Raw genomic sequence first — 23,190 nt, 5'->3', positions numbered from 1 at the left:
ACCTGGAATTCTCTCCTCCTCTCATCGGCGCTGCATTCACCCTCTGGATCTGTAAGCAAACAAAGAGACATTATAACCACTTCCTTGTTGCCGTGTGGATCAAGACCTGTACCCGAGACTCACCTAGCTCTCCTTCTCTTGCAGACGACTCCGGATACCGCCCACTGTATATAGTCTCACCCTGTAAATAAATTCACTTACCTTTACTTCCGTCTCCGTGTTTGGTCTTGGTTTCGCTCTTCTGGACAGTACCTCCCAAGTCATGACAGTATTTTGGCTAGTCATTGGCCAAAAAACACACAGCGTCAAAAGTGTGATCCCTATAGGAGAATTAAGAATCCTACTCATGTCTTAGCATAGACTTTTCTGGGACACCATTGCAGGTTTTGGAGCGGGGAATGAGAATGATGTGTCGATTAAATTCAAAATTAGAGACATTTAGTACAGAAAAAAGTAACAATGTATAGTATTTTTAGTAACCGTTATGTAATCACTGAAAACTGTGTCTAAAAGGCAGCAGTTTAGTAAAATGTGCTGATTTCCTGGGGTGACGCTGAATTCCACTTGCAGTAACGTAGTTTGCCTTCCCTTAACAACACTGTTCATAACCTGCTGTCACACAAAGTCCGTGGTTTTGTTTTGTGGAGAATATCTCTCCAAAATATCCCATTTTACCAATTACATGTCTGTTCTTTTTGTAACAGTGGTTATTTTGCTTCCTGCTCATCTGAAAATAACTCTTTCTTTTTTTGAATGTTTTTGGTAACCAAGCAACAGTGGTCAAGTGGAGAAGTGTTTGCTGCTTTCCTTGCCAATGAATTTTTTTTTTTTTTTCCTCGATCCCTCCCTTCTCCCGCTGCTCCTTAATGTCTGTCTAAAATCAGTTAATGAACATATCACATGACAAAAGCGATGCATCATGGGATGCAGTCTTCTTGTTAAGATCCTCTGAGTAGCTGAGTGGTTAGTTTGGAGAAGCCTGATTACATTTCCAAGCAAGCCTGTGACATCAGTTATTTTGTTAGGGTTCTGTGATCAGATAAATCCCTGCCGGCTCATTGGAGGCTCCGTACTGTTGCCTGCTGTGCTGCACCACCCACGAAGAAGGTGGAGAAAACAGAACAATCCAGAAGCTTCTACTTTAAACTCTACTTTGGGAACTTTCTAAATAGCGTTTTTATTAACTTTACCCTGCCCATTAAACATCACAGACAGGCAAAGAAATGTTTCTTGCTATGTGTATTTAAAGAAACTGTTTCTTTATCATTTTTACACCTGTAACTTGTGAGTTATTTAGCCTGGAATAATTACATTTGAAACTTTCAGCTCTAGGAGGAAGTGACATCTCGTCGTGTCAAAGTTGTAGCTTACGCCTGGTTGAAAAGCCCTGACCGTGCTTCTTTCCTTCATGTGGGTAAGAGAAGCTCTGAGGGCTGCAACAACTGTTATTACTGTGCATTATTGTAGAAAATTAATAAAATGTGTGGAAGGCTGTTGGCAGTATAGTAGCAGGAGGGAAAGTGTTGCTTTTTCCTCCAGGTTTTTTAAATCTTTGTCAGTCAATCCAAAGAAGAAGATAAAAAAAAAATCAGTAAAAAAAACCCAACATTACATCTAACTTTAAGCTTTAACACATAATTCAAGGTAAAGCTAAGCTTCCTGCTTACATAGGAACAAATTCTTATAAACGCTGAAAAACCTATTTTACTGAATTATGGAGTCAGAGAATGAGATACTTTGTCTTTATTTTTTTTATAGCTTTTAAATGAAATGTATTTCTTATGCCTGCTCTGTAGTTACATTGGTGCAAAGAAAAATAACCTAAATACAAGAAAGTGTGCATTCAGGGTAATTAGGTTCAGTTATTTAAGTGTGCCAAACCTGAATTATGACAGCTAGCATTAGTTACTGTTATTCAGGCAGTTGTGCTTTTAATTTTTTACGTTACAATGCTGAAAGACAGTTTGTTTATGTGCTATAATATATCCATAGTTAACAAAAACTCCATCTTTATCAATAATTTGTTAAATCTTTGAAATTTTCTTTAAATGTAAAGGGAAAAGCACTGCAATTAAACAGATTTATTAGTTTAAAGCGTATTAATTTTTCTACATTTCTTCTCTCTTACATATAAACAGTGAATTAGAAATAAACGTGTAGGTGGTAACTGTTCACATGAATGTAAAGGAGAAAAAAAAGGTGATAATGATGACAATCAAAGCCACGGGGGTGGCAGTATTCCCCTCTCTTCATGTCCTGCATGTTGCTCTTGTTTCTTGTTCAGTTAGCGGAACACTCTGTGACTATTTGATGCGGACAGTTTCTATCCAGTCATGTCTGCAGCGTTTGGAAATGGCACGGAAGAGAAACCAAACGTGCACACCGTTGTCTGGAATGGTTTCTTCCACTATTCTGCAAACCTCCCCTGAATGAGTCATCCAGCTGGCTCCTCATTGGATAAGACCCTGCCATCCCAAGGGATTGCCTTGCAGAGGCAGAAAGGCCTTGCTTCCATTCACAGAAACACTGGTATGCCAGCCGGCTATTTCATTCACATAAAAGACTAAACATCGCAGGTTCTTTTTCTATGGTCTTCTGCTCTTTTGCTCGTCTTTTTTTTTTTCCCTTGTTGTTGTCGCCTGTTCTTCAGATTTACGAGGGCCTGCCTCATCATCCCTGCCTCTATGTCTGCCTTTGTTTCTGAGGAGAAAAGGCAGACGTGCTGTCTTTTTTTCTCTCTCTTGCCAGGCAGGAAAGAGAGATATTGGGAAGGACTGCAGTGCGAAATCTGCAGCACAGTGAGAGCGGAAGCTGCTTATGAATGAGAGTCACTCTTTCAGCCTCGCTTAGATGCTCCTGAGGACATTTTTTTTTTTGTTTGTTTGTTTGAATGCGTGCTTTTTCCTCTACCGGGGAGAGAAACTAATGCTGCGTCGCTGCTGATTTGGAAGAGATTCTCTGGGCGTTTTGTTTTATCCTGTTGACTTATCTGCCTGAGAAACGTGTACTTATTTATTTATTTTTAATTTGTATCATTCATTCATATAATTCAGCCAGGATCAGTGCTGGGTATTTTTCTGAATCTGTTTCTGCTTTCCTTGTTAAACTTTTTTGTGTGTGTGTGTGTGTGTGTGTGTGTGTGTCTATGTCTTTTTTTTATTTTTAAATTCAAAATCCGAACAGAAATGATGTGCGCCACGTTAGTGAAATTGTTTTAACAGTTGTATTTGTCAGAAAATTAGGAATTTTGTTTCATTTTATTTTTGGATTTAATATCTGATTATAAGTATGACGGAGAAACGCCAAGTGCATTGAGTCGTCATAGCTTTTGGATAGTACGAACCTGCAGTCCAGGCATGATATCTGCGTATGTTGTGCTGCTTTTATAAGAAGACATGGGCAATATGAAGACGTTAATTCCAGTCGTGCCACAGTTTTTCTTTTTTAATTTTTCAGTGAAACCCTTTTAAGCACACGTTTTAGCTTTAGCAGATCGCATCCCTTAAATCGACCAGTTCTTATTATTTATTTCATATCATTTATTCTCATTTCTCTTATTAGTTTATCGTGCAACAACTTTTATCTCATCACTTGTTTTTACAACGTCGGGAGTTCCAGTTGATTCTAGATAATTATTTTTTGCCAAATTAACCTATCAAGCTTTCTCTCGCTCCTAATTTCCTTCCCTCAGAAACAAACGGGTTATGGCAAATAAATATGAAACTGGGGAATTTAAAAAATTGATTGGTTCTGGTGTGTTGTAAGTGGGAGGGTTTTTTTTTTCTCTCTCCCTCCAACAGGAAGTGATTTGCAGTGTTCAGCAAGCCTTTTGTTGAGAAGGTTTTCTCAGATCAGTGAGTCATGCTTTAGCTCTGAGCCGGCAGGCAGCAGTCAGCAGAGAGTATTTGCTTTTTCCTTGCAGTGTCCATGATTGTCGGCGACACCGATCTTTCTAAAAAAAAATTTTTTCTTTTTTTTTTTTGACTTTTTGTTTTTTCGGATTTCAAGGCAAGAAATTTTCAAAAAGCAGAAGCAGAAGCAGCAGCAGCATCACCAGTGGTAAAGCTGCGCCCCAACACTGACAGTATTTTGTAATCTTCTTCCTGTCCTTCAGTGTTGTGTTTCCATGGAATTTTTTCTGTGTTTTTCTCACTGACGGATTGGATTTCAGCTCTGGATTTTATTGATAGCAGATTGGACTTTGGCGGCGGCAGCAGCAGCACCAGCTCAGCATAACCACCACTGTACCCTCAATAGAGAAAAAAAAAATACAGTCAGGTGGCCTGTGATTGCTGAAAGGCGTTTGCTGCCTGTACCGTTGCTGCTATGTTACAGGAGAGGGTAATCAGCGCGGCTCAGCCACGTCTGCCAGCACGCTTGTGAAGGAGGCAGGCTGTGTGTGTTGGTTGGAGGGGAGAGGGGAGAGAGCAAGAGAGAGAAGGGTATGCTTCACCGTACTAAGTACAACCGCTTCAGGAATGAGTCTGTAACGTCCGTCGATGAGCTTCTTCACGGCCTGTCTATGAACCCCAAGGTCTCGGCCTCCCCCCAGCCTGCTGCTGAGCCATCTTACACACCCCCAGCCGAGGTTCAGCCCTCTTCCACCAACGCTCCTTCCAGCACCACCACCAGCCACGGCTCTGACCACCTGGAAGATGGAGGCACCACCCTCTGCACCCTCATCAACAAAGTCTCCAGCCTGAAATTCAGCAACTCGGGCAGCTTGCTGGGCATCAAGGGTCTGCCCTCGGCTGTCAAGGACCTGGCTGTATCCAAGCTGCAGGGGGGTGGGGGATCGGGCTCAGGCACCTCCAGCGGCTCGAGCCCCAGTGTGGCGACAGCAGCGGCGGCAGCAGCAGCAGTCTCTGGTGTGGGAGGCTCTCTGTGCAGCTCAGCCCCCTGCACGCAGCTGGAGCCAGCTGTCAGCATGAGCAAGAAGAGCAGGCTGGATGATCTCCAGCCCAGCGGAGAGGACTGGAATCCAGGTGGAGGTGGTGGACTGGTGAGCAAACCCTCCAGAGGATGGCTCCACTCAAACGAGAAGATTTCTGGTCCAGGAGTCACATACATTGTGAAGGTTGGTGGACACACTATCTTGTTTTTTTTTATTTTTTTTAATTTTCCCCCCTCCACTCATTACCCATTCTTTCCCTCCTTTCAGTGACTAGACTTTAGCTACATCTGAGGAGGATAAAAGGGTGATAATGCAGTCACATTTGCGCATCACAACATGCCCTTGAGTGGGTGTATGTGGGTTGGCTCCAGCAGAAGGCTGAGCAAAGGAGCAGCATTCAGAAAACAGATGGAATAATTCAGGAAATTTAGGAGGTCAAAACTTGGAAAAATGTATGATAAAGCCAATGACTGCAACATAAAGACAGTTGTTCAGACATACTTTATTTATTTCAGTTCATCTGCCTTTTCTGACTCGTGTATTTGAAGCTACAGCGTTATGCTTTTGTAACCATGGTGATGTGTTATTTCTGTACATTGTGCACCTCTCTGAGCTCTACGGCTGTGTTAGCTCCCTGAAACGGTTGGATGGGGGGAAAAAGACATGTTTGTCTCATCACAGCTGCGTCTCTTCCTAATGTTCTTCAGCCGTTGTACATCATTTAAGTTGGTGCACAACTAGAATAACAGTGAATGTCATCATGCCAGCAATGAGTCACTAGCATAGAGAGCGATGATGCTGAGCCCCGGCTCTTCAAGGTGTGAAATGAATGAGGGGGGGATTGGAAGAAACCATTTTCCACCGAACCCATAAAGAAATGTTTTATTTTTAATTCTGTAGTTCGACTGAACAAATTTTATTCTTTGTCCATTCAGGCAGGACAAAAAGCATCAAACGTATTTATCCAAATCAAATCACGCAGGAAGATTGCCATCACATGACGCCTACTACAACATGTCTAAATAAAGCCTACAGTATCTGTGGCCAGCATGACATTTCATTGACTGCATTAAGGCAGAGCACGCTTGTTTGTCCAGTCAATGCTGCTGAAAGCATCCTCACTGTGAGAGGGGAAATGGGTCTGGCCTGACCAACCCCCCCACCCCCACCCACGCCTGTGGTTTGTGTCCTGAGTGTATTGAGTTCAGCCTGGTGTTTCTGCTCACAGCACTTTTAATTAGCATGATGTGGTCACTTCTCGCACGTCCTGCACCATTACGCTAAAGGGGCATCGACTGACTGTGACATAGTTTACTTTCACACTTTTATTCAGTTATTTTCATCATTAGGACAATAATAATGCTCAGATTTGAGCGCTGCTGCCCTTTTTTTATCTTTATTTTTTTGTAACAAATCTCCGATGTTTGCTGCTTTCTCTCCAAGCACAAATAATAAAAATAAAATTGTCAAAAGTCAGTTCTGTTTTAAGCGTGAAATAAAGGTCGAGCCGTTGTGTTGCCAAGCTATCTTGGGGTGCAGTGACCGCTGAAACGCACGTTGTATTTTAGGTTTAACTAAGGAAAAAAAGCCTCAAAATAAATGATTGCTTGCCAAACTTGATGAACCTCCATGGCTTCATTGCCGTTTTGTAGCTGCACTTAACCCACATTATGTGTTTTTATTAACTTTACACGATAGCTAGCAGTTGCTTGTTTAAAGATCTGACAGATACAAAAAGCAACAATTATATGTATTTAGTGCACTGGCATAATAATGGACAATGTGTCTACGCCTCTTGGTCAAAACTGAAGTTGTCATTTTCAGGTTTATAGGCTCGGCCATGTTGTATTTATGCAGTCTGAGCACTCGTGATGTGGAACTAGAACTAATTACAACTAAACATGTTAGAAAAATACCACAAAGTAAAACCTCCATGAATCATTAGAAGTCAGTTCCTAGAATTAAATGATCAGAAGTATTTTTATTAATTTTTTTCTTAGCCAAGCAATTATTCCATTCCTTCACATGGGCTGAACCAGCCTACAGGGGGTGCTTCTCCTGTTTTGGATTCAACTTCGTGTTAGGTTCCTGTATCGAATTGTTAATATAAGTTGTTAATTTAGGGTTTCTTGCCACCTTGAGATAAAGCCGTTTTTATTTTACAATCTTAGGATTACTGAGATTTTTTAAAAATAAGTTACTAGTTGTTTTGATCGAGAGAAGCTTGGTTTTTTTTGTGATGACTAAATTTCTTTTAGAATCCCAATTAAACAGGAGGAGTACTTCATCAGAAGTCATTCTGGCAACTGATAATGTAAAAGTTAAACTTGTGAACACCATAAAAACGACATCAAATTTAATATTCAGTGGTATGGTCACCCTTGGCTTATCACAAATCCAAAACAAATTTTCTTTCTCTAATTTTTCTTTTTTCTTTTTATATCTGTCCAATTTATGGTAAAGTTGTACCCCCACCCCCACCCCCCTAAAATGACCAATTACAACAATAACTTTTGGGGTTTACTAGTTATTTTGCTGACATCATGTTTGGTCTAGACTGCACAGAAGTGAAAAGCAAAATATCTCACAGACCACTGGCTGGATTTTAATGAAACTCTCAAAGTGCTTATTCAGTATGCATCTACAACTGATTAACTTTTGGAGTCAACCTGATTCAAGATGGCCACCACAGCTAGTCAGCATTAGCTCACATGATAATGACTATAACTTTGTCAATTTTACAAACATTAAGATGGAATTTTGGGCCGTAGTGGCTGAGTCATCCCCAGTTTATGCTCTGAGCACTGAGAGATCATGTGAGATTCTAGTTCAAAATTGTATTTAAAACTAACATTAAATTTTAAAAGCTAACATTAACTGTTGGAATGAACCCAGTCTGTCTGTTAGCAAAATTTCTTCTGAACCACTGGATGGATTTTAATAAAAATGCTTAGAAAGTAATCACTGGATGAGCATTTACAACTCAAAATGGCTGACACAGGGTGTCCACTTTAGCAAACACAAAAATGGCTACAACTCAGTGACTTTTACAGGTATTGGGCTAAAACCTGGTGTGGTTTGCTTTGGTTGAAGCACAATAATGACGACGGGTTGCTCTGGACACTGGGAATTGGTTATAAATAATTAATCCAAAGTTAAGCTTTCTCCTGTGAATCTGCTGGGTTTTCGTTGTTTCGCCACGAGAGAAGAAATGTCCTCATGTCTCCACGTCATGTTCAGAACAAGTCTCCTCTTCCAGTTTTAGAACTGCTTGATATATTTTTGGCCCTGCCGAGTTGAGCTCTTCACTTCTCATTGTTCCGAAAATAGACAACAAATCTGCAAAATGTCACATTGACAAAATTTGTTTGTTTGCCAGAAGTTGCAAAACGCTCACCGGGGAGACGAGGAGTCATCTGATATTTATGATCCTAATAAGTTGGTTCTGTTTCTAAAAAAGCACGGCGCCTGAACACTTGCTTTGTTTACAGTCGGATTATGAATGTGATTCTAACGATCGGAACTTGTCAGCACAAAATGTTCCTGCTCTGTGCAATATTAATCAGTCACGTGACGTCTGTAATGTGAGCGGCTCTCCTGGACGGCAGATAAATTTATGGCATAGGACGAATGTTGTCAAACAACACACTATTCATTTTACAGCAAGGAAGTGTTGACTTAAATTGTTTTGCAAGTTTGCGTCATCTTTATTTGGCTTTGAGATGCTTTCTGTCTAGTTAAATGTTTCTATTTAGAACTGAAAACTTGAAATGGTGAGTTTATGAACATAACTGCTGACTCAGATAGTTGCAGTGAAATAATAAATGAAATGGTCACTTCAGCCTCCCTATAATTTGATCGGTGTAATGCTGCTTAGAAGATTTTGTCCTCTGTGTGTTCTGTGCAGACTTGATATAAAACACTGACATATAATAAGATCCTGCAGAACACCAGTACTGGACGAAAAGATACGTTTTGGTCTGAGGCTTCTGAATGTGGTTCACATAAATAAGCACAATTAAAAACTGTGTCATTGTTGTTTTATGAGATTTGACCATTTGCAAATCTCATAAATCCATTTTTTTCTTCACAGTGAAATGTAGTAAACATATCAAATGATTAAATTGCAAAACTGTACAGTTTTTAAGAGGAAAAAACAGGTGATTTGGAATTTTTATAACAGAAACACATCTTAAAAAAAGGGGGAACAAAAAGCTGTAAAAAAATAAAATAAAAATGATACACCATCCAAAAACCATCTTTTTTGAGCTAAAACCATCCAGCCTGTTATCAGCGCACAGTTCCGTAACCTGCCTCTCTGATGGTATGGGGGTGCATTGGTGCCGAAGGTTTGGACAGCTTACACGTCTGGAAAGGGACCGTCAATGCAGAAAAGAACGTGTGCTCCCATCCAAGTGATGTCTTTTTCAGGGAAGACCTTGCATATTTCAGCAAGACGATGTTAAATCGCAAACTGCATCCATTCCAGCAGCATGGCTCCGTAGCAGAAGAGTCCAGGTGCTGAACTGACCTTCCTGTTCGGCACCATGTGGTGAGAATCCAAACTTCTCACCATTTTAAAACGGAAAATCCAGCCAAGAAGACCCAGGGCTGTTGAACAGCTAGAATCCCACATCAGCCCAGAATGGGACAATGTTTACACATGTTTACAAACTGATTTTAAAAGGGGGAAACATGGTTCTGTAGCAACATTTTTAAGATGTGTTGCTGCCATAGAATTCAAAATTACATTATTTTTTCCTAAAAATGATACAATTTCTCAGTTTAAACATTAGAGACGTTTAATATGTTCCATTGTAAATAAAATATAGGGTGAAGAAATGTATTTCTTTGTAATTAGGGTTGTTTTTGTTTACTCCACTTGACATCTCAGATTACCTTTATGTGTGTACAGTGATCCAGTATTTCCACATGACTGTGGTTACATTAACCACGCTAATCTAGATTAAGAAATCCTTGAGGTGTTTTTTTTTTTGTTTTTTTTTGTACACAATGACCCGTTAGTAATTGTTTATGTCACACAGACTTCTCATTCTTGCTTTGCAGTATCTGGGCTGCATAGAGGTCCTGCGGTCGATGAGATCCCTGGATTTCACCACGAGGTCACAGATAACGAGGTTTGTTCATACAGAACAAAGTTTTCTCATAGCAGAGTCCAGCAGACTTGACAACTTACTGCTAATACATTTCTAAAATATGAGCAGTCTGATCAAGATTAGTTTGTTCTTCTTGCACTAACATTTGCTTGAGGCATAAAGGCTAACTCGGGAGGATAAGTTAAAATCATGCCTTTTTATTGTGTGTGTGTATTTGAAGATATCCACCATATCAGTAAAAATTCAAATATTTGTCTGTCGATAAAGTTATCTTGTTTTTCTGTGTGCAACAAACTACCTGACAATTTCTGAAAAGTCAAACTGATCTAAAACAAAATCTTGTAGTTTATTTCTAAATGTTGGTGTTTTATCTGTGGTTTTCATTAATCTGTGGTGTTACTAAAACACGTGTCTTTACAGCATTTTGGGCTGTTCTGTTGACTCAAAGCATATTTATTTATTATCCTATTTTACTCAAAGCATAAAAAAAAGAAATGTTAGGTTTTTCTTATGAACAAACTAAAATTGAGCTCAAGAGAAGACATAGATCTCACAGTTTGTGCTACCTGTTGCAACAGTTTACCCAAGAAACAATTTCATAACAGTTCTCTTTGGCGTTAATTTTCCAGAAATACCAAAGTTAAAAGGAACTAAAAAGAGCTATGAAGAAATTTTGAATGTCATCAATGTGGCTACTGCTCAAATGTTCAACAACAACACTGTAATTATCGACGACAAAATGACTGTATTTTGATGTTTTAACCATATAAGACATTTGTAGCCAAAGTAGGAGCCAAACAAGAGAAGTTAAAGGTGAACTGATTTGAGTTCAAACACGTTTAAAGCTACAAATAAGTTTTCTTTTAATAAAAAGTATGTTATACTTTAATGAAATTATGCAAACTAAAATAATGTCAGTTCTGTTCTGCTTGTTGGGATCAATAACCCTTAATTTCTCACCTTGTTTATAAGCATCTGTTTTATTATTACACACCCACAGCAAGCTAGCTTGTGGGTTTCCAGTAAAAATGGAAAATATGGAGGTTCTTGATGCTTTCTTTAGCAGCACAGACCTGTAGAAATCTCTTTCCAGTTCAGTTTAATTCAGTTTATTTCAAGCCAGTTCATCAGCCTACTGCTGTACAGCATTGCTATCTAACACCACCAACCTCAGGAAGTTTATTGAAACTGCTCACAAATAAAGTAAACAAGTCCAATTTAAAGCCGGTTTCGTGCCAATTCAGTGTTCTGTCCAGTTTGATCAACTTATCAGCCACTTCAATCAGGACCAGATTCAGATCGGTCCGAATCAGTTCAGTTTCTTTCAATTAAAAACTCACTTCAGCCTATTTATAATCCAATTTAAATCAGTTCAGTCAAATCTGGTGCTTTCCTAACGTTTGCTTGCGATCATTGCTCTTTGGCTAAAAAGTTGGAAAAAATAGTAAAAAAGAAGACAGATGAACTCAATTGTGGTCCTGAGCAGAAGATCTGCTAATTAACCATTAACCATTTTCTTTTCATTAATAAATTGTCCTGATTATAGAATGCAATATCACTGAATATAGAAGTCAGTCTAGTTTGCTTTTAATGCTGAACCTTAAACGCGAACAGAAAAACATGAAGACACATTTTACATGTTTAGTTTCTTGTTGGTAAATGACTAAACAGTTTGCTTGGGTGACTCCTAACTCTGCTGTACGCCCACTTTTGTGCCTCTCTGTGTGTATGTTGTGTTTTTGCAGCAGTGACACACACTGATTACAGTGACTCAGAGGCCGACAATGACTCAAAGACTCAATTGTGTCAGGGGGAAAAAAAAAAAAAGTTCAGGGAGAAAAGACTATTCAGATAAATGGCAATGAGCAAAAGATATTAGCAAAGACATGTTTAATTTGTTTTATTGTTATGAGTTGGTAAAACTTAATTAGGCATAATTTCAAATCCATCAGTAAAATGTCAATGTTAATATTTAATAAATGAGAAAATGCTGCTTAACTGAATGTTTTTAGTGTAATACTTTTACCGTTTTATCACTATACATAATCTCTTTATGCCAAGTCCAGTCAAACTGGGAAGACACCGGAGACGAAGAGACTTGTTTTTAAGATATAAAGTACATTTGGTGCCGTTTGTGTACTTGGAATAGTCTGTGACTCCATGAGTGTCTTTGAAATCATTAAGTGATGTGCAGCGAGGCAGAGGCAGGAAGTGAATCAGTTAGTGTCATGTTCACTTTTCTGCTTGACTTCCTGAGGTTGTTGTCATTAACCAGCAAAGCTACACAGCAGTACATTCGCTTCCTCAGTAATATGTGCGTGTGTGTGTGTGTTTTTTTTTTTTTTTGTAGTTCAGAGATAAAGAATTCTGCTATTATTAGATTTATTAGGATGCGGAAAGTGACGTTTCTGGGACTGTCAGGAAACCAGGGTTTGATTTGTCTTAGATGGGAATTAGACTTTTTTTTTTTTCCTCTTTAAAATCAAGCTTATTTTTAGCCACTTTTAAATTTAGGCATTGTTCAAAAACCATAGCTAAAGATAGTTTACATCTTAAAGGTCATTTTTCCTTTTAATGTGTAATGCAGAGTCGAGTGTAAATGAATCATCCTTTGCAGTGGTCTTGAGCAGTAGTTTGTCAGATTTGATGAAGGGTCTTTCAAAGATTTTATGTGGGCATTGCCTCCTTTCTACCTTATTTATACTCCTGGATTTCACACAAAGGATTTAAGCTATTGAACAGGGTCTAATGACTCCCTCAAGGATAAAAACACACCCAACTAAACCTTTATCCCAACACATCAACAGACAACATTGAACACAATTTAAATTATATATTTGAGAACTTTATTCCTAGCAGCTTGTTGGGGGGGTAACAAGCTGCACATTTTGCTCTGTTTAAACCAGTGGTGTCCAATCCTGGTCCTGGAGAGCTACTATCCTGCATGTTTTAGGTGTTTCTCTGCTTTGACACCTGATTTGATTGAACAAGTAATTAACAGGCTTCTGCAGAACTTGAAGACCAGCTGAAGAGCAGAGAAACATCTAAAACATGCAGGATAGTGGGTCACAAGGACCAGGATTGGACAACCAGAGAATACGTTCAGATGTGTTAGAAGGTTTCGTTACCAACTCAAAGGCAGTTTATGTTCACGTTTGCTTTAGCATATTCCAGTGCCTATTAAAAAGCCACATGGTGGGCAAACACGATGTGAATCATCCTTTGTGGGAAACCGCTAAATATAAAAAACAATTAACAAATTATAGAATAATCCAAACATGTCTGCCTAATTCTGATTTAAAAACTGCAGGAAAGCATCTTCTAAAGATCACAGATTGTTGGAAAAATTACAGATTTTTCAAATAAAATAAATAAATAATAATAAAAATAATAATAATAAACATTGTTGAAATTATGCTTTGCTATAGGATTAAATACCATATTTTCTGATGATAAGAAAAATAATATTTTTACCCCAAAAAGTGATTTCTGCAGCTACTTTGCAGCTTCCTTTAGTTATGAAATCCCCCTGTGTTTATTTTGTTTTTAATCCATTCAATTTTCTATCATGACAAAGTAAAAAAAAAAAAATCTAAATAAATAACAAAAAAAATATTTATTATTGATTGATTATAGAGTTTATTCATAAATAAACCTAATTATTGTTTAGGTTATATCAAATACAAAATAAGTATTTGTGTGTGTTGAAGAATAACTATTTAGTTTTTGTGATCCACTGTACTAATTAGCCAATTATTACCTTCTAATACATGGAATACCCAACCCTGGTTCTTCATTTTGTTTATTTTTCCCAAAGTAACAATATTCAAATATACTGTAACTCAACTTCTGGCTAAAATGAGTGGTTCTGATCTTCATCATTGTCTCACCCTCTCTTTAGAGAAGCCATCAGCCTGTTGTGTGAAGCTGTTCCCGGGACCAAAGGAGCTCTGAGGAAGAGGAAGGTACATGGGCGGACAGAAAGGAGAAGGAGAATGGTGGAGCGATTCCAGAAGAACTCATGTGAAATGAAACTGGTGGATGAAAAGGAGGAAGTGGCATTAGATATTAATTTACCCTTCCGTGTTCTATATATAGCATCTCCTCTGTATGTTATCCTTTTTTCCTTCCTGTATGTGAAATAAGAGGCAGAGGAGAGCGATGAAGAGGCATGGATCTGTGTGTGCGTGTGGGTGTAGCTCCAGCCCACTGCACTCTGCACACTGCTTAGTGACTCATGTAGTTCACGGTATCTGTGATCAGGAGGCTGAGCTGGTGGTTGTGTGTGTGTGTGTGTGTGTGCGTGCATTTGCGAATGAGCATTTGTATCCTGCCTGTGTGTTCAAACGGTGTGTATCCGCATTGTGCGCGGAGAATGTGTGTGTGTCTTAATGCGAGGTGTTAAATGAAGCATTACTCTGCTCTCTAAAGCTTGCTCAAATGTCATGGAAGGGAAAATAAATCAGCAGAAGCTAGTTTCTGTGAATGGATGTGTGATTTGAGATAATGTTATTTTGGCTGTGGACCAAACAAACACACATTAGCTCTTAATACAGAGGATGTTAAATGGGTTTAGCTAATTTTATCTGGCCTTTTCAGTCCTTTCTGTTTTAAATGCCCGACATGTCACATTTGTGTGGCTATGTATAGACACATTTATGTGCTGTAATTAGTATTAAGGTCAACCTATTGTCTGCAAACAATTCTGTTATATAAGGTGATTCTTGTGCTGCCGGATGAATGTATACAAGTAATTTAAACATTTTTTTTGGTGGCACTACTCAACCAGTACCACCACCAGTTTCACACAGTAAATAATAATGTTGCCAACTATATTTACCTTAAAATGATTGCCGATATCTGCACCTTACAAGGTCATAATTACCTTTTAATCAGAAGGCTGGTGTCAGAGTTCCTTCCTGTACGGGTTGTTGAATCAGCAGCACGAGCTCAGAAACGCCTCTACTGACGAGCTTTAGATATGTTAAAAAGCAGGCAAAACTAAAAACAGATCAAAGCTGAATTTGTTTAACTTTTTTCCTGATTCTGTCTTCGTCTTCTGCTCTCAGCCACCGTCCAAAGCTCTGTCCAGCATTTTGGGAAAGAGTAATCTCCAGTTCGCAGGCATGTCCATCAACCTTAATATCTCCACCAGTAGCCTCAACCTCATGACCCCTGACTGCAAACAGGTCAGTCTGCAACCTCTCTTCACATTTAGGCAGCACAATACCACTGATACCACTACTTAATGAGTAATAATTCTGTATAAAAGTGTTTCACAAATCTCCGGGAATCCACACATATTGTAAATTGTAGTTAGTTTAGGTTAGGTTATTAAGGATCAGTAATAAGAAGAGAGCCTATTTAAATAAACAAATGTGTCTACATTCATGTTTATATGTATGTAAAAGAGCTAGTTACTGTAATTCAGTTGGATTCTCTTTTTTATCTGACAGATCATAGCCAACCATCACATGCAGTCCATCTCCTTTGCATCCGGTGGAGACCCTGTAAGTTTGAAAGTTCAACACGTTACCCTTTATCATTTAATGCAGCGGTCCCCAACCTTTTCAGCTCCACGAGCCGGTTCATTATCAGACAGTATTTTCACGGACCGGCCTTCAAAAGGTGTGGCAGATAAATACAACAAAATAAAAGGATACCAGCGGCATGAAAACAGGGGTATTTTTAAAAACATAATAAACATAAATCCAACATGTCCTCGCAGCTTCGTTAGCTGCGTCCTGGTGTTGTGTTATCAACATGAATAACAGTCTCTCCTCCCCCTGATGTTCTCTGTGTTTAAACATGCCCTTCAAAATAAGATACACAACAAATATAAAGTGCACAAAGAATACAGCTCACCATAACGATGATGTGCCTGTTTCGCAGTAACAAGACGGTCCCATCTAGGGCTTCCAGAGACGTTTGTTTTTTACTCATTTTGCTGCTTGTGGGTTTGTTTTTAGCGGTAACGGATCACGTTACCTAGATAAGCGTTCTGACACGCATCAAGAGTGAGTCATAGACGGATGTAGTGGAGACAATCTGGTCAGTTTTCAAAATAAATGTTGTTCAGACTCAAAAAAAAACAAAAAAAAAAAAACGGAAATACTGTAAGTTAATTATTCTTTCTCTGCAGCCTGGTACCGGTCCGCGGCCCGGAGGTTGGGGACCTCTGAATTAACGAACATGAACTTATCCTGTCAAACGTTTACATCTTACAAGTCGTGTCTTTTATTACAGGACACAACAGATTATGTTGCTTATGTAGCAAAGGATCCTGTTAACCGAAGAGGTGAGAATTCTCATCCTCAAGGCTCTGTGGGCTGTCCGACATGCAGTGCGCTCTTTAATGTGTTGTTCTCGCCTTCATCAGCTTGTCACATCCTGGAGTGCCCCGACGGACTGGCTCAGGATGTTATCAGCACCATCGGCCAGGCTTTTGACCTTCGGTTCCAGCAGTACCTGCAGTGTCCCTCGAGCAAGCTGCCCTCCGTCAATGACAGGTAGGTAAATATTCAACTTTGTCTTCAAAGAAAGTTTACAGATAATTTAAAATCGGACCTAAAACAAATCAGAAACTGAAATGACTTACATTCTTAATTTGATTTAAAATGAGGCAAAGTAGTGCTGCTCAGTATATCAAAAATGATCATCATTGCAGTATGGATGTGGGCATTTACACTCTGCATGCCATTTATACACACACACACACACACACACACACACACACACACACACACACACACACAAAATGCACTAATGCACCACTAAACTATCACTGCTGCTGATGTGAACTTCTAATTAAAACAATCCCCCCCCAAAAAATAGCATTCTTTTAAGTTGTTTCAACTTGTTGGTTCCAAATCCAAATCAAGCAAATGTTTTGTTAAAAAAATGTAACTATCATTCTCGTATGTTTTTGCTGTTGTTTTCAATCAGATATCGGCTTTAAATGATTCACAATCAGAACATTCCCGTTGATTCTGGTAACGAAAGGAACGTCAAATATAAATTTTTGCTCTCAGGGTGTTAAACATGGAGGAGTTGCCATGGACAGAGGAAGAAGAGGAGTCATCCGAACATCCGTACTATAACAACATCCCAGGCAAAATGCCACCTCCTGGAGGCTTCATCGACACCCGTCTGACCAATCAGAACGCAGCGTCAGATGGCTGCCAGGTAACACTCTCTGTAAAACTGTAAAAAGGTACAGAAATGTGTCACACTGCAGTTTGATGAAAAGTGAACTTTTACTGCAGTTTAACCTCAATCTTAATCTGCGACTATTTCTATTTGTTCATTTGAGAACTGTTTTTGTTTGTTTGTTTGGTTGGTTTTTAACATTAACTGTGTTTCTGCATCAGATGGGTCCAGGCTCAGTGGATCAGACATATTACCAGGGCAGACATTTTGAAAACTGGGCTGACGAGAGGAAGCCCATCTTCCTGCAACAGGGTGAGAAGACCCAAGCGGTCCCGTGCACGGTGCAGTGATTTCTGCTGCGCTCTCGTTCCTTCGGCAGCGCGACTATAAACGTTTCTCCAAATGTCCAGGATCGTTTGATATCAACACGCTGCCGGAGAGTAAAGGTCAGGCGCCAAAACCAGGAGAGATGCCTACGTACGTGAACACGCAGCAGATCGATGCCCAGGTGCTCGCCGCTCTCCAGGCAGAAGCAGAAAACGTCACAAAGGGCATGGCAGCTGCAGCCAAAGAGAGCCCACAGAAGGACATGTTTGACATGAGTAAGACTGATTCATTTGGATCCAAGGTTCAGTTTCTGTTCATTTAATCTTTTTTTTAAAATGTAAACACAACAATAAGAACTCAAGTTGTCTGATATTTTATATTCTGACTAGAAAAAATACTGGTAAAAGCGTTACTGGTGGGTCATTTCTTTCTGACATTTAGTGAAATTATGAGATCTTGCTTGGAGGAAAAAACATAAAAATACTGGACATTTTACATCTGAGGTGGAGTTAATGCAGCTTGATTTAAAGACAAAGTTAAAGGGGAAAATAACAATAGGGAGGCAGGATTTGTTTTACTGTAATCCTTCAAAGTTACAGACTTTTCACTTCAAAATATGACCCTCTTACTGAATGAGACCATTCTAAATATATGCAGCTCAGAGTGACAAGGTTGTTGAGCCACTACATCTATAAATTCAAGACGAACTCATTTTAAACCCAAAGTGTCTTCGCAGAATATAATCTTTGCCTTTACGATAACACTTTGAGTTCTTAATTAAAGAGGGATTCCAATTCCTGCTTCATCTTTATGTCTTTATAATTACATCATGTCAGCAAGAAGATATGAGCAGAACAGTGTCAATGTTCGTGTATGGCTTTACTTTTTTTCCTATTTTAACTCCAGCTTCTGCTTTGCTGGTATTATGAATAGAACAGTGAGCCACACATTGTGTAAGTGAATGTGTTTTGTTTTATTTTTCCTTTTGCATGAAGTCAAACCACGAGCATTACGTTTCATTTACGCTTCCACGTTTTTCTCATGCCAAGTTGCATCATAACCCGTCTGCAACAGTTGTGGTCAGTCTGCTCGGTGAGCCGAGCGTTGCACAAAAGTTATTGTTTCTGTGGGGAAAAAAGTAATGACTGTAAGTGATAATATAGTTTAATGTTAATACAATGGCCACTGTGTTAATGTTTTGGTCATAACTTCAGCTTTGTCCCTTTTTTCACAAATATTTGTATAAGTGATTGTTTTAATATATTTACTAAGTCCAGCATCTTCTCTATCAGTTGTCAAAGTCTGGATTTCATATAAAAACTAAAAACAATTCCATCAAAACCATAATGTCTTTGCAGTCTAACTCCAATGTGATGCAGGGCGCAGTTATAAATGCTCACAACAGCCTCGGTCACTTTTACAGTGTAGGCTTTGTGTTGATCAAACCATAAACTGCACCTTATATGTTCATGACTGTCATCAGCATACAGAGATATCAAATTATAACAAACATATTATTCAAAGTGTACAGACGGTGTACTACTATTCTGTAGTATTAATCTGTCTTGTAAACCCCAGTGAAAAGTTCAAGGAAAATTTATATTAGAAATAAGAATTTGTCCATCTGGAAATGTGTGATATTGTCAGCACCGTCCGTGGATAAATGCTTTGATAAATGCGGTGAAATATCACATCGGCCAGGTCTAATTTTCAGATAAGCTCAGATTTGTTCTGGTTGGGGCAAATATCAGGGCTGGAGCTGGGAGAGTTATAAAAGGATGCTGTTTACAGTTTTGTTTAATGAATTTCATTTACAAAACAACATTCACAATTAGATTTTTTTCAAGTGACTAATTATGGGTCTTCACAACAAATGGCTCAGATCCATGCAAGATGAAGCTTCATATTTTATGTTGATATTGACTCAAATCAAATCAGAAATCCACAAAAATTAAATATGTGGATCTGTAGTCATATAAGTTTTACCTTTTCAACCAGCGCAGTTTAAGGGCGGTTGTGTTATTTATGTAAATCTTTGCATTTCTGTAGTTCTATAAGAAAACCTTAAAGGAGGAACTCAGCTGCTATGTTATTAATTTACCAGCAGTTTTTCTGGTGAAGCAAGTTGTTCGCTTATCTGAAGAGGTTCATTATTTGGGATGACACTGTTGTTCTTGGATCTCATATTTCTGGGGATTTAAAGACGGATACTGACATTTTTATTGATGTGAATTCAAGCAATGGAAAAGTAACGATTCACCAACCCTAAATTAGCAACCAGTTTTTGTTGGTGAAACACAAAGAATATGTTCTCACTCCAAAAATTAAAGCAATAGTGAAACCCGATTTAAAAAAATATATATATAAATATTTATATTACAGTGGATTTTAAACTGCTGTGCTCACTCGTCGGCTCTTATTTGTTTTGACACTGTCCTCATTTATACCAGAGCCCTTTGAGGAAGCCATTCAATCCCAGTCCCAGCCGCCCTCCCAGGGCCAGCCCCAGAGCCAGGTGTCCAGTCTTCACAAGGCGGCGTCCGTGGACAATTCCAGCCCCCTCCTGGTGAGATCGTTGGCCTTCCGCGCGCAGGAAGAGCTGGAGGGCCAGACGTGGTACCACGGCAAAATGAGCCGCCGCGACGCCGAGAAGCTGCTCCGAAACGACGGAGACTTTCTCGTCCGCACAAGCACCACCAACCCCGGGTCCTACGTACTGACAGGAATGCACAACGGACTCGCAAAACACCTACTGCTTGTGGACCCCGAGGGCACGGTAAGAAAGAGATTTAAGAGTGTCTTAAGTTTTCAATACATAGAATATTAAGAAAGTCAAGTTCCTATATGTGAGTAAAACAATAAGAAAAAAAAACGTTTAGTGTCTTTTTTTTTTCTTTTGTTTAAAGGTACGGACAAAAGATCATATATTTGACAGCATTAGCCACCTGATTGGCCATCACCGTGACAACAATCTGCCAATCGTGTCAGCTGGGAGTGAACTGTGTCTCCTTCAGCCTGTTGAGCGGAAACTGTAACGCTTCCGGTGCCCGATGGGGGTAAAAACGGGAAGCTCCGAAAGGTCTGCCAAACCCTGAACTTAACAACCGAAACACGACGAGAAGACGACGCCTAAAAAAAGGCCCCAGCGTGCTCGAAACTGTCCTGCTTTACCGCGGTCGCTGGGGAGACATGAGATTTGTTTAAGAGTAAAGAAAATATTTCTAGAATCGTCATTATTTTGCTGTGAAGACTGAAATGCTATATTTTTGAGAAGAAACGGCTGCGTTTGGACGTAATATCGTGATTTGGTGTTTTAAAAAAACAAAAAACCAAAAGGAAGAACTGTTCTTGTAGTTTAGATGAAGTGCAAATCAAACCTCAAAGAGGGGATGAGAATATTTTAGAATAAAATTCTAAAATTTTAGTTTTGTCTGTTAAGCACAACCCTGTTTCTACGGGAGCTGCTGGCTCCGTGGTTAAAGAGACAGAAAAGGTCGTTTTTAACGATTTGCGTTGGGAGGAAAGGCCCTTAAACTCCCCCGTTAGTGTGACAGCTTACCGAATTAGTCTCTACACGGAACCGGCTTTTGTTGGAGGTTATGAAAACCGAACGTGTTTTTTTTTTTTTTTCTTGCTTTGCAGTTCTCACAGAGTGCCGGGGCGCAAACAGACACTGGAAGGTGGACTTTTTATCGAAGTGTTTCCTCGTGTCACTGCAGTCGCATGACTTCAAACCCAACCATTCTAGTGGCCATGTTCGTAGACCTCGAAACCCCTTTATTTGAAAGAGGTGCTTGTGTATGCTGACACTGTAAAATATTTCTGCTTTTCAAACCGGTGATTATGTTGAATTGGTTTCCTCTGAATTCCTTTTGGTGTTTTAGTCAGTGATTAGTTTTTTTGGTGCTTGAGTCATACAGGTAAAAATCTTTTTATTTCTTTTTCTTTCTTTTGTTTTTATTAACACAGTCTGCTTTTTAGTGAACTTTTAATTATCTGAGTTTCATTTGACTGACCACAAATGAATAGCACAATGGAAACCTCTGTGTCAGCTGTACGTAGACGAGTTGCTAGCGTAGTGAGAAGTAATTAGACAAAAGAGTTGCATTCACTCAGTACACAATATTCACCTGCATGTCCTGCTTCTGTTAGCGTCTTTTCACCAGGACTTGGTTTTAGCCACTAGATGTCACCACATCAACTCTCCTAATTTAACCTGAGCCATTTTCACTTGATAAATCGGACTTTATTTCCATTTTGCAGTCATATTAACACAATTATCCCTCTGAGCAGATCAGTCTTCGGGTCATACATGCTGCTTTTTTTTGTTTGTTTGTTTTGTTTTGTTTTTTTGTAAGAAAGCAATTAATTCGGACCCTTTTTTTAAGCTGTTCTGGAAGCAGCCCCTTTTCCAATGGTTTCATCCTTACTTTTGTCAGGATTCTGATGGGTACCAAACGAACGGGGGGAATTTAAAACGCACCGGACCATTTCAGTTCAACCAAAACAAGCGTACGAGCTCGACTAGACCGATGCAATGTATTATAATGTGCCTGTGTTTTGCTGCAAGCGGCGGGTGTTCAGCTCCTGCATCTCACTGCAAGCTCGTTGGCCGCGAAAAAGTATTTGGGGAATATTATCAAACTTTAAGCCACCATTTCCTTCTACAGTGTTTGTGACAATAATTTCACCGCCTTGTTGCTCGCTTTGCAACGTAAAGAAGTTCAACGACCGAACGCTGAGACACCGAGAAGTACATGGCCTCTTTTCTTTTGGTTCTTGTTTTAATTTCAGTTAATGAAAATGTGCCTTTTATTTGTATAAAAATGGTGTTTTTCTTTCTCCTTCTCCCTTCAACGTGCAATAGCTGATCTTCAATGGGGCATGCCTGTTCACTTGAGGTTGTGTTTTTTTGCCCTGCTGCGTGTTGCTGCTTGAGACTACTGTTTTCTCTCTAAATCTTGGTCTCTTTCCTTCCCTTTCCCTCCCTCACTATTGATATGTATTATAGATGTATCATTTCCAGATTATAAATACAATTTTTTTTTTTGTCAGAGGGAGTCACACAGAAGTTCACTATTTTGGGACAGGTAAACTGGAGAGAGGAAAAAAACAAAACAAAAAAGAAGAGAGAAATAAAAACAAGTCCAAACAATGTTTACAGATGTTTAATCTTTTAGTTGTATGGGTTTGTCATTATTCTGTATGACTGTTGGCAATAAAATCGTGAATGTGTAGAATTGTTCTTGTTGTCCATGCTGCAGGCTTTTCAGACTTTTAAATTTAGCTTCTTTTAAAATTTGTTTGTCGATTAAAAAAGGGAAGAAGGCGCGACAGTGAACATTGTGTGTCAGATTTAGCCATGCAGGCTGGCTGGTCAAGAGCCATTTCTGGCACTTTTCTCAAAAAATCCAACTTATCCAGGGCCGCAAAACCTACTTGAGCCTTTAAATAAAGACATTAAGTGTCTTTTAAATGCTACATATCAAAACTGCTCATTTAAAAAGCTTGTATAATCAATTAATTAATTATTAATTAACTCTAATTAACTGTTGACCTGTATTGTCAGTTTTGCATGTCAGGACAAAGAAAGTTAACAGCTGTATGTTTGAAATAATAAAGCAAATAGTTGCAGCCCAAAGAGCCACGTTCCTGTAAACTTGAAGCTGTGGGTTCAAGTCCGGGTTGCGTCAGGTGTCTGGC

At 39.2% G+C, this 23,190-nt stretch overlaps 1 protein-coding gene across 2 annotated transcripts; it reads left to right on the top strand.

Annotated features, from left to right (window-relative positions):
• The first annotated feature begins 197 nt into the window (after window positions 1-197).
• Window positions 198-22,724, top strand: shc3 (SHC (Src homology 2 domain containing) transforming protein 3). 2 transcript variants are annotated; one of them, XM_037979610.1, is made up of 13 exons: window positions 4,290-4,442; window positions 4,535-5,077; window positions 9,962-10,032; window positions 13,913-13,976; window positions 15,081-15,200; window positions 15,468-15,521; window positions 16,258-16,309; window positions 16,391-16,520; window positions 17,043-17,196; window positions 17,382-17,472; window positions 17,571-17,762; window positions 19,938-20,263; window positions 20,394-22,724. In XM_037979610.1, exons 2-13 carry the CDS (start codon window positions 4,928-4,930, stop codon window positions 20,520-20,522), a joined length of 1,533 nt encoding a protein of 510 aa, XP_037835538.1. In that variant the 5' UTR covers window positions 4,290-4,442; window positions 4,535-4,927; the 3' UTR covers window positions 20,523-22,724. The 2 variants fall into 2 exon arrangements, with proteins under 2 accessions (XP_017263461.1, XP_037835538.1); XM_017407972.3 differs by having other exon boundaries at window positions 198-5,077.
• The last annotated feature ends 466 nt before the right edge of the window (window positions 22,725-23,190 follow it).

The sequence above is a fragment of the Kryptolebias marmoratus genome, linkage group LG14 (assembly GCF_001649575.2).
Source record: "Kryptolebias marmoratus isolate JLee-2015 linkage group LG14, ASM164957v2, whole genome shotgun sequence".
NCBI classification, from domain to species: Eukaryota; Metazoa; Chordata; class Actinopteri; order Cyprinodontiformes; family Rivulidae; genus Kryptolebias; species Kryptolebias marmoratus.
The sequence above is the reverse complement of the archived record's forward strand: the minus strand, read 5'-3'. Positions and strand labels throughout refer to the sequence as shown.

Bases quoted from the DNA above. Each gene is read 5' to 3' on its own strand.
- shc3 (XM_017407972.3), top strand. From the start codon at position 4,445: ATGCTTCACCGTACTAAGTACAACCGCTTCAGGAATGAGTCTGTAACG. The intron at 5,078-9,961 runs GTTGGTGGACAC...CTTGCTTTGCAG, and splicing joins GAGTCACATACATTGTGAAG to TATCTGGGCTGCATAGAGGT. The intron at 15,201-15,467 runs GTCAGTCTGCAA...TTTATCTGACAG, and splicing joins TGACCCCTGACTGCAAACAG to ATCATAGCCAACCATCACAT.